This window comes from Monodelphis domestica, chromosome 3 (genome assembly GCF_027887165.1).
Source record: "Monodelphis domestica isolate mMonDom1 chromosome 3, mMonDom1.pri, whole genome shotgun sequence".
Classification (NCBI taxonomy): Eukaryota; Metazoa; Chordata; class Mammalia; order Didelphimorphia; family Didelphidae; genus Monodelphis; species Monodelphis domestica.
Window position 1 is genome coordinate 267395636 of NC_077229.1, and position 12075 is coordinate 267407710.

The following is a 12075-nucleotide window of genomic DNA, read 5'->3' on the forward strand; positions in this document are numbered from 1 at the left end:
ATAAATTCCTATCCCCTTCGACCTCATCCCATCCACCTACCTCCAATGTTACACTCTAAAACTACCTATCTATATAGCACTGTGCACTTTGGGATACATGCTCAGCAGGAAATAAATATGCCTTCATCTTAATTTTTTTCTTTTCCCCAACTATCTACCAATAATGTTCATGTCTCCCCCAGCCTCAAAAATCAACCACTTGATCCAATCCATCCTCAGCTCCCATCCCATGATCTCTTCTCCTTTTTGTGGCTAACTTGAGGAAGGCCACTTACAGTGGGTGCCTCCACTTACTTTCCTCTTACTTCTTAACTCTCTATAGTCTGGCTTGTAATTTTATTGGTCAACTGAAATTGTTTTCTCCTAAGGTTAGCAGTGGTCTCTTAATTGCTAAATCTGTCTCCGTCCTCTTTTTTTTCTTGACCTCTCTTCAGTCTTTGATAAATGTCAATCACTCGCTTTTCCTGGAACTACTTCCTTCTGGTTCTTCTCATACCTACCTATTTCTTGGTATGTCTTGCTGGACCTTCATCTGTCTGAGTGTGGGTTTCCCCCAGGACTTTGTCTTATTCTATATTATTTTAATTCAAGATCTCATCAGCTCCCATGGATTTAACTCCCATCTTTATACTGATGCTCACAAATTTTATCCAACTATGCTTACTTTTGGGGGGGGACCCCCTGTCTGGCACATAGTAGGCACTTAATGAATGTTTATTGATTAACAAAATATATTTGAGATAAATAAGGGGAAATTTAACCACAGTAAAAAGCAAAATCTACAACCTGGTGTCCAATCCCTCAGTTGAACATATTTTCATCAAGGCTGGTCTTTGGACAGAAAAATTTGTCCTAAAATATATATATTTCCATCTTTGTATGACTTAACTAGACCTAATGTTCTGCTAACCTAGCCTTGGCTTCACCTATGGCCACCTTCCTGTGGGGTTAAAACATTAGAAAAGAATTCTAATGAAGATACTTGGAAGACTATTGTTTCAAAGATACAGCTTAAGGAAGTTAGGTAGTATAGTAACAAGAGGGTCTAAGTTGGTGTAAGGCAGACCTGAGTTCAAATCCTACCTTTAACTGTTTGACCCTAGAAAAGCCACTTAAATCTTTTTTATGCCCCAGTTTTTTTGCCTGTAAAATGAGCACAATAATATAGCACCTATTTCCTAAGGTTATTATGAGGATAAAATGAGATATTTTTAATGTTCTTTGTAAACTTTTAAGTGCTATACAAATTCTAGCCATTATTATTAGATACTATTACCATGTCATTAAAAATAGGTATATATATGCATATATATACTCTTACCTTTGATTCTAAAAAGCTAGAAGACTAGTAAAAATCTTTTAATATTGCCTTTGTGCTATAATTGTGAAATTTATGAGAAAAGGAGGAGATGACATTCAAATAACTGTACAAACAAGCTGGAAAAATGGGAAATAATCAATAGAGGGAAAGCAGAGTAATGAACAAATATTGGGAAAGGCTTCCTATAGAAGATATTATGCTGAAACTTAAATGAAGTTAGGGAAATCAGGAGACAGAAAGGAGAAAGGAGAGCATTCCAGGATGGACCATGAAAATGCCCTGAGTCAGAAGATGGAATATCTTATTTGAGGAACAGGAAGTATGTCAATGTTACTGTATTCCACAGGATGGGAGTGAAAGCTAAGGAAGGGATTATAGTATATAAGAAAACTGGAAAGAGTATGAGAGAGAGAGACAGAGAGAGACAGAGACAGAGACAGAGAGAGAGAGAGAGAGAGAGAGAGAGAGAGAGAGAGAGAGAGAGAGAGAGAGAGAGAGAGAGTGTGTGACAGTTGAGTGGAAGATGTATTGGATGGGGGAGAAACTTATGGCAGGCAGACCATGTAGTTTGCAGCGATGACTTGATCAAATGAGCCTTTTGGGAGGATGAAAGATACGTGAGGATTTTGGGAAGTGGCAGGGAAACAAAGACAGATTGAAGATAAGCAAAAGGGGAGACCTGCTGGAGAGATCACTCAAGGAGTTTGTCTTGGCAGTGAGAAAGGCTACCTGATGATGTGATACAGGCACAAAGCTGGAGATACTGACAAAAGGCATCTCGACTGATGTGTGTTGAGGAGCGAAGAGGGAGCTCTGTAAATGGTCTCTATTTCTTCAGTGATATGAGGCAAAGTTGCCCACTGAGAGTAGTAGGAAAGGTTTGAGGAGGGATTAAACGTTTTGGAAGAACAACTGTGGAGAGTGGGAAAGCCAGTCAATTATAGGGAGGTGTAAAAGGATTGCCTTGCTACAGTGAGGACCCAGTTGAGGTCACGAAGCTTCATGCTCATTCTTACTAAATGTGTCTGGGTAGCCCAATGCACAAAATTTACAAATAGACATGGGGCTGAAATTGGGGGCAGAAAGGTCTTTGGCAATACTTCCAAAGCCTGCTTTAGGCTGTGTGTGGTTGGTGAGGGCACTGGAGTCAAAGGAACTGGAGATTAGTTCTGGGTGGGTCTTGAACAGAAAGTAACTTTGAATGTCTTATCTATAAAATTCATTTAGAATTTTTAATTTTTTTGATTTAATTTTTATCTAAAATTGTATTTAAAAGGCTTTATTTTAAGTAGAACCAGAGAACATTGTAGACAGTAACAGCAATACTGTGGAATGATCAAATATGATAGACTTGGCTACTCAATGATCTAGGACAATTCTGAGGGACTTGTGACAAAAAATGCTCTCCACCTCAAGAAAGAATTGTTGGAGCCAGAATGCAGATAAAAGCATTCGATTTTTTAATTGTTTATCTGGGGGGGGGGGGGGGTTGGTTTTATAAGATTACTCACAAAGATGAACACTATAGAGTAATTAAATTTAATTTTTAAAAGGCTTATTATGCGAGGATTAGACTAGATAATCTCTAAATTACTTTCCAGCTTTAAAACAGATTGTTCTTCGATTTAGGCCTTAGAGACTAATGGCCTTTCCTTGGTCTGAGCTGCCTATTTGCCCTGGGTTCACTTCTCTCAGGTTGCTGTCTTCTCAATTCCACTCTCTTCTCAGATTCTTGAGGAACAGTTCAATTTGGGTTCAGTTCAAAGGGATTCCCTCCTGTCAGAAGGGAGGAAGTAAAAACTATGAATGTGAATTAGGTATGAACCAGGTGGTTTGCTTTATTCACACTCTCAGAAAATGACTAAATGATAATCATAAAATAATTAAAATCCATCGAGAGACTAATATTCAGGTCTCGTTTGGATATTTCCGAGCAATTCCTCAAGAGCTCTTTCTTACTTATTTTAGATTTCTCCTCCACTGACTACTGCCAATCAGTTCTAAGGGCACTCTCTTTCAGTGGGTAATCCTTTCCCTCCTCGTAGCTAGTCTGTTTCTGTCACTGTTTCCAATGCAACTGCTCCAGCAGCTGAGTTTCTCGGAAAGGGGGGAAAATGCCAGCTGTCTGTTGAGATTTCACAAGGTCCCGAGGGCCCAAAGGAAAGAAGACCCAACCAGAAAACTGCCCAATGATCCCCTGTTAGGAGGCCTGGAGCTGGCAGTCTACAGGATGGTGAAGTGGAAGCTTCTGTCCTCCACCCAGAACTCAGCCTTCATCCATCTCCAGGCAGGCAGAAGAGGCCTGACGGGTGCTGAGCACTCCTTTAGTATATGCTGGAAGTCTTAGCTTCTAATCCAATAAACATTAAGTCTATTCCCTGCCAGTGCTGGGTGCTGGGGTTAAAGTGAATAAAAAGACAGTCCCTACCCCCAAGGAGCTTATACTCTACAGGGGGAGATAGCACACCATGGGAAGGAGGAGAGGGACCAGGGAAGCAGATGCAGGGTGGAGTGAGCCCATAGGGGCCAGGCTCTGTCCCCCGCAGCCCTCCGATCAGGGGGAAGGTAGGTGTCAGTCAAGGCTTGAGCTAGCAGCACGGTGGTGAGATTAAAAGTGATGACTTTATCCTGGGAGGAGCGTCTTGTTTTTGTGGAGATGAACCAGACCAAGCAGATGCAAAGCCGAGTTTGGCTTGGTGGCCAATGGAAAGCTAGCCAAGTGCTTTACAAATATTATCTCACTTGATCCTCAATGATAGCCCTGAGGGGTAGAGGGGAAGGTGCTATTATCCCCATTTTACAGTGAGGAAACAGGTTAAGTGCTTTGTCCAGGGTCATGAGCCTAGAGCCTGAGGCTAGAGTTGAACTTGCGTTTTCCTGACTTAAATGCTCTTTTCATGGCACTATCAACAGGTAAAGGATATTTGCACTTGCACTTAATGAAGGTGGGCCTCCAACAGGTATCCCCTAGAGAAGGATTACACCATTTTAACCCCCCCCCCCCAAAGAACTTGAAGCATTTAGTCAACAAGCACTTTATTTCTTGATGAATCATGGCCCATCAGGCCACACAGGCCCTTCATTTCATAGAAACTGAAAGTCAGAGGACAGAGGTCATATTAGAACCCAGGTTCTATGACTCTAGGGCCAGTACATGTCCTACTATAAGGGCAGCTAGGTAGCACAGTGGAGAGGTGTCAGGCCTGGAGTCAGGCTCACCTTCCTGAGTTCAAATCAGGATGTGTAACCCTGGGCAAATCACTTCAGGCACCCTGGCTGCCTCAGTTTCCCCATCTGTAGAATGAGCTGGAGAAGGAAATGGCCAACCCCATCTTTGCTCAGAAAGCCCCAAATGGGGTCACAAAGAATCAGACACGACTGAACAACATGACAGGGGAAGGAAACCTGACCCCCCTCCAGAGGCTGAGACAGTACACTAGTGTTGGAGCTGTCAGTACATTGGGAAAATATTTTCCAAACTTTGGAAGTGCTGGATTAGCTGTAAAATCTTGGGATTGATTCATTTATGGGGAGATTATTCACATGTCACAATATGGGGTCAACTCCTGCCACTGATACTTTTTTTTGTGAAAATCATTGGGAGCCCGAGTCGTCTTTACCTAAGGAACAAATCAGACCTTGGGAGGGCTTAACGCAGTCAAAAGTGCCATAAGACCTTCCGCAAAGGAACCATCGTCGTCCCTAAATCAAGGGAATGTCGGTCATGATTGTTACTGTACTAAGAATAATACTGCCACCCAGTGGCCATTTTCCAGGCTTTGTAAAACTAGCCAGCTTTTGGCCAACAGAGACAGAGGACCTGACAACAGGAATGTGGTTGACACCATTTGTGGCCAAGGACATCCTTGGGCTTCAGGCTAAATGCTGGCTTCTGATTAATTCTCTCAATGCAAGCGTTTCCAAGGTTGGTGGGGATAGGGTAGTGGAAATGCTTAACTCTTGTTCTAAGGTTCAAAGCTAACTGGACTGACTGGCTCTAACATTCATTATGGGCATAAATTAACCATGAGCAAGACATTTAACCTCAAACTCCTTTCCTTTTTTTTCTTGGGAATGGAGATATGTGGACATCTCACAGGATTTTTGTGAGAATCAAAAAATGCTTTACTTTCTGGTTTTGGGGTTTTGGTTATGTCTGAGCTTGCTCTTACAATTACCAATATGAAAGTGTTTTACATGACAAAAACAAAATTTGAAAAAAAATGCCTTACTTACATCCTTTAGTTTGAACCTTACAAGTCTAGTGATAATGGATAATAGAAGAATTATCTTGTTTTTACAAATGAAGAAACTGAGGCCAAGGGATTTGTCTATAGTGACATGGCTATTGCCAATGGAATAAAATTTGCTTCCAACTCTAGTACTCTGCAGTCCACTACTTTGTTTTTAAACACTTGTCAAATTCTCTAAGTACACACATATTGGGCACTAGAATCAAAGAGCTCAAGAAGGGGATCAATGGAAATAAAAGTGGTGATTGCCCTGAGGGTTCAAAGGTACCAAGAGTCAGGTGTAATTATCACAAAAGGTTCAGGGATTAAAATGAGAAGGAGAAGTACTAAAGCACCACTCCTACTCTCATGCCAATAACATTTATTACACACCTAAGATGCACAAGATCCCATGGCAGGTAATGTACAGAGTTTGATTTTAATCAACTTCCCCTCCTTCACCCCTTCATCCCTCCTCCCACACATTACTTACAAGGGACATAAAGAAAAAACACAGTAACAAAATATTACAAGACAGATTGCTGTGTTTTAAAATTTTTTAAATTAAAAGTAAAATTTCACGTTAACAGGTTTTGCTGAGTTTTTACATTTTGAGTTACTTAAAATTTTACATCAGGTTCTAGAGAGGGCAAGAATGAAGTTACAACTGTGGGAGGAAGGTGACAGGAGGAAGGTTAACAGGAAGGTAAGGTGTTTCCCCATTAAGTCAAGGGGATTTTTTTTTCTTCTTAAGCATTAATAGAATTAGAATGTGAAAGCATATGAGATCTTAGGAATCATCTAGTCAGTTTCCTTGCTTGACAGATAAAGAAACTGAGGCCAAGATGAAAATGACATGCTTCAAGTCACACAGCTAGTAAATGGCAGTCTGGATTTTAAGCATTTTAAGGAATGAAATCAATTCTGTATTGAACTATAAGTGCTTTGTCATTTAATAACAGTAAATATGTGCAAAAGACCCCCAACCAATCAACCTACTTGGTAATACTTATTCAACCTATCCTCAGTTATGAGGATAAAAAGAGTATATACAGAAGTGATTTGTAAACAAAGATACAATTGTAAGGCAATGTTAACAAAATGAAATTATGGCTTTAATAAAAAAAAGTAATAACATTCTTAGGGCGAAGATTGTAAAACACTAAGATATGCCAACTATCAAAAGTCCCCACTATCATAGCTCTCAAATCCTCTGGACTCCTTTCCTCTGGATAGCTCTGATTTGTGGACGATCACCCCACGGCTTGAGAAGTGTTTGATATGTGCTCTTAGGTAGGCTTGTACCATGGACACTGTTTACATTTCTCTACAAATTACTGATGATTATACTGATGATTACTGTCTACAATCTTATAGGATTGTCTGGAATCCCTCACCTCTTCCAGTGGCTGAATCAAAGCATCTTCCTAAGACTTATAATGGATTACCACTGGTCAGGTCTAAAAGCAGAATACGTACAATATTAATGCCTGAGGCAAAGGAAATGTGTGATGCCCTTTCCCTTGCACAAATACAATTACTTTAACAATATCTAATTTATCAGTTGCAGTTGTGTGTATGCATATAAACACAAATGATTTCTTTGAGAAAGCTGAGCAATACCGATTGCAGGTTCATAAGGAAATGTTAATAAGATTTAAATCATTATATCACAAGGGTTACTTTGGTGTAAAAAATTTTGGTAATCAAGTTCTTTGGTCATGATTTTCCAGTTTTTTCCTTAAATATTAAGATTTCAATCTATACTTTTATCACCTTAGAGGCCACTTAAAAAACAACCTACTTTTCCTGCCACAATCTGGCCAGTATCATTTCTAGTCACATGTGAGATGATCTTAAATGGTTTCTGCTCCCAGACATCTAGGAATAACCCAACAGGTGCCATAAATAATAACCTATACATACTTCACTTAAATTAGGATTGTACATACTGGCCCCTGAAAGAGTTCTCATTTCACTGGATGTGAGTTTTGGTAATCTAGGGTTTGGGGGCAAATGGAGTGAGCCCCTTGTATTTTCCTCCTGCCCTGGGATTAAACTTAAAATTATAAAATAATTTAAGTAAACAAACATCTTCTGAAGAAAAATTTAATTATGTAATAATCTAAAATACGAATTTAACTAAAAGCATGACAAAAGTCCAAGTAGGCATAACAGTTTTTACTTCACATTAATGTTAAAAAGATATTTAAAGTCCAGATGTACATTGTTCAATATTCACATCAGCAAACCAGCTTGACCACGTGATTTGAACCATGTAAAGTTGAAAATCTCTCAAAAATAATTCTAAAACGCCCCACACATCTGTTTAACTTGCCATGCATGATATTTTACTTTGAGTTGACATAATCTTTATTTCAAAATAGCATTTATATTATAAAAATGTAAAAATCCAGCAAAACCAGAAATATTGAGATTCTTTTTTTTCTGGGCTTTCACAAAATTCATTGATTTTTTTTTAAAATCTCAAACTCTTTTCAAAACAATTTACAATATCATTCCCAATTCCAGTATGATTACACAAACACATATGGCAGAAGGGCCTGGAATAAATACATAAGGAAAAGCCGAGGCTGTGAAGCTAAATGTATACAGTGGGTTCTATCGGGAAAAAAAAGGAATCTTGGAATGAAACATAAGTGAATCAAGAGTAATTGACAGATATGAGATTCCTTTCAGTCATCTTTGTCTTTTGCTCCATGTTTAAGAATGCGTGTGAACTCTATATAATTGAAATTTCCCTTTTTGTCAATCGGAGCTTCCCTATACAGCTCATCTACTTCTTCATCTGTGAATCGGTCCCCCATTGTTGTCAGTAGCTCTCTCAGGTAATCTTCCTGAATGGTTCCTACAAGTAGAAAGAAAGATAGTGAGAGAGGAAAATACTTTCCTGAATCTGTCAGTTTCTTAAACTAGGGAACACTTCACAAAATACTTCCAAATAGTCACAGAATCACAAAGCTAGATCTAGAAGGGAATTTCGGAGATTATCTAGTCCAACCCCCTTGTTTTACACAAAACAAAACTAAAAGGAACTAGATATAGCCACAAATATGGCAGTTATCTACAAATGTAAAATGGAGATTTGAAGTAAGGCATTAACCTCAGTTCTCCACTTTTTGAGCCTTTGAATTTAATACCCATCTGTCGAAATAATTCTTTCAATGACTTCCATTTTTTCACTAATATTTATCATTTATTGAAAACATAACATTTGGGTGAGGATTAAATGAATTATAATAAAATTATTAGTCAAAGGATTTTCAAAAGGGTACTTAATAGAACAATGTTGAAAAGTCATCAACTACCTTAGAGAAATGCAAACAACTGAGACCCTATTTTATTTCCATTAAATTATCAAAAAATAACGTGACAAAACTCAAAGTGGGTAAAAGTTGTGAAAAAACAAGCATATTGTAAAAATGAAGATTTGAACACCAGACTTCAATCCCCAGAAGTCCTTGGCAGTTCCCAGAATTCCCTATAATCTCAACCTGAGATACCCACCTGGGCCGAGAACAAAATGGGTATTTAAACTAACTGTACTGCCTACTTGGGCTCTCTCTGCATCCGCTTCTAAGCACACGCAGCTCTCAAGATGTAGTAAGTGAATTGTGAATGGGCTAGTGCTCTAGGCACGTGCCTTCTTATTTTGTATTTCTTTATCCTTGATTTCTAATAATCTTTAATAAACCTCTAAAAATATAATACTTTTAGTAGAGAAACAAATTTAACTGTTACAATAGGGAATTGCAAGAGCAGTATCAACTTTTTAGAGGACAATCTGACAGGATACAAGAGTCATAAAAATAATTACCTGATATTTAACCTGTTAATCCCACTATTAGGATCATTACTTAAAAGAGTTATTATCAAGGACAAAAGGTATGTTTGTGAATACAAACAAATCAGCACTACTTGTAAATGCAAAGAACTGAAAATCAAAATATTTAACAGTTGTTGAGCAACTAGATAAAACTCTTATATGGGTATTAAAAACAATAAATATGAAGAATATAAGGAAATTTGCAAAAGTCTATCTGAAGGGATGAGAAGAGAAAAGAACCTACTGAACACTATGACTGTATTTAAAAAATGTATATATATATAGAGAGAGAGGCAACTTGGTTTGGTGGATTGGGAGTCAAAATGACTAGGATTCAAATCCCATCTCACTCACTAGCTGTGACTCTGAACACACTTGTTATCTCAGTTTAAACCTAAAATTATCATTTAGAAAGAAATACTGACATGAAAAGAGACACATAGGAATTAAAAGCTTTAAAGGATATACACATAGAAATTACTTTTTCTATATAATGCCTGGCACAAAGTAAGCACTTAAATACTTGTTGAATTATATCTTAAACTTTAAGCAAAAACAAAACAAACCAAAAAAACCCTTAAACTTTAAGCAAAATAAACATATTTAGAACTACTAAGTTCTAAATATGTTTATTTTGCTTTTACTACTGTATAAAATGAAGTGCATCTTCCCTAACTGCTTCAGAAGTGGAGGATTACGGCAATACTCTGTCAAATCTAATGGGTGATATGTTGGGTTTAAAGAAATGCCTTTTTCCTTTTAAAATCTGTTATAAAGGAAGGATCATTGGAAAGGGGAGGAAAGGAAGGACATATTTGGAACTGAACATAATGGTGGCTGTCCTTTGTACTTGAAGAGGAACAAAATGACACTACTGAGCTGTTATTATTCACTTGCCATAAACTGAATTTAAATGAGGCAGAGCTGCACAAAAGCTTCCAATGTCATCCAAGTCCAGTAGCCAGACAAACATGAAGATCCCTGATGCTGGCTCAGGATACAGTAGATGATCATGGCTTCCTTCCATGTCTAGCCAAGACCTAGGAGCTCCACACAGCACCACCTTCAAGAACACTGGAACAAACTGTTCTCATCCATCCCTTCTCTCCACTAGGAGAAGTTTTCACATATCTGGGGTAGACAACTTCAACCCTCCAACTCAATAGTGGGTTTGAGGCTTATCAGTGACCCTCAACCTGGGCATTCCAATAACATAAAATGAAAGCTCTTCATTTTCACAGAATTGGAACAAAAGTACCTTTTTCATCAGGCAATAATATTTCTCTTAATCTTGGTCACTGGCTAGTGAACAGTATATTTGTTTCAAATGCCATAATGAATTTTTAAAGCTATAGTGTAAATTGTGTAAGATTTTTTTAACTACTATACAAGTAAGATCCTTAGTCTCATTTCTACTGCATTCTGGGGCCATTTCAAAATGTTTTTTCCCCTTTAAAAGTAATAGACAACTAATTTTATCATAAGCCTTTAAATTTGGTAGTAGAAATTGTGTTAAAAATCACAAAATATGACAATAACTAATTTGTGACACATTTGAATACAAAAGGTCACCTAAGAGTGAAAGAGAAAAGTTATCTGTAGGTAGACACACAGGTAGGTAAATTGCTATGATAAGGAATATAGGCTACCACAGTCATAACAAAAACAAAAAAGTCCAAAAGGTCTGGAGGGCAATTTGGAACTATGCCCAAAGGACTTTAAAAGACTGCCTGCCTTTTGATCCAGCCATAGCACTGCTGGGTTTGTACCCCAAAGAGATAATAAGGAAAAAGACATGTACAAGAATATTCATAGCTGCGCTCTTTGTGGTGGCAAAAACTTGGAAAATGAGGGGATGCCCTTCAATTGGGGAATGGCTGAACAAATTGTGTTATTTGTTGGTGATGGAATACTATTGAGCTCAAAGGAATAATAAAGTGAAGTAATTCCATAGAGACTGGAACAACCTCCAGGAATTGATGCAGAGTGAGAGGAGCAGAACCAGGAGAATATTGTACACAGAGACCGATACACTATGGTACAATCGAATGTAATGGACTTCTCCATTAGTGGTAATGCAATTATCCTGAACAACCCAGAGGGATCTATGAGAAAAAACACTACCCACATTCAGAGGGAAAACTGTGGGAATAAAAACACCAAAGAAAAACAACTGCTTGATTATATGGGTCGATGGGGATATGATTGGGGACGTAGACGCTGAATGAACATCCTAGTGCAAATACCAACAACATGGAAATGGGTTCTGATCAAGGACACATGTAATACTCAGTGGAATTGTGCGTCGGCTATAGGAGGGATGGGGGAGGGGAGGGAAGAATAGAAAATGATTTTAATGTTTAAAATTGACCAAATAAAAAAATAATGTAAAAAAAAGTCCAAAAGGGAAAAAATGTGTTGTTCAATTTATGAAATAAACTTTTTTTTGTCTATGAAAAACAAACTATTAAAAATCTTTGTTAAACTGAAAACAAAACATGCAAAGAACCAAGAAACTGAAAATCAATCATTCAAGTGAGGAAGAAGGCTGTTCAGGAAGTTAGGGGAGCAACTGAATAGTACCTCAAAACTAGAAAATAGCTGAGGGAAAAAAAAGGAAATGCCTGCTTTTGGAAGTACAGTTTTTCTGTTCCAGTGGAAAAGAGTCAAAAGAA

General features: G+C 38.0%; 1 protein-coding gene across 2 annotated transcripts in view; it reads right to left on the reverse strand.

The window, feature by feature from the left end:
• Positions 1–5918: 5918 nt before the first annotated feature.
• Positions 5919–12075, reverse strand: part of MYL12B (myosin light chain 12B) — a 41933-nt gene continuing 35776 nt past the window's right edge. For both annotated transcript variants that reach the window (XM_007487657.3, XM_001363996.4), the window contains one exon: positions 5919–8422. In XM_007487657.3, the coding sequence (XP_007487719.1) occupies positions 8250–8422 (173 nt within the window). In that variant the 3' untranslated portion in view covers positions 5919–8249. The remainder of the gene's footprint in view (positions 8423–12075) is intronic.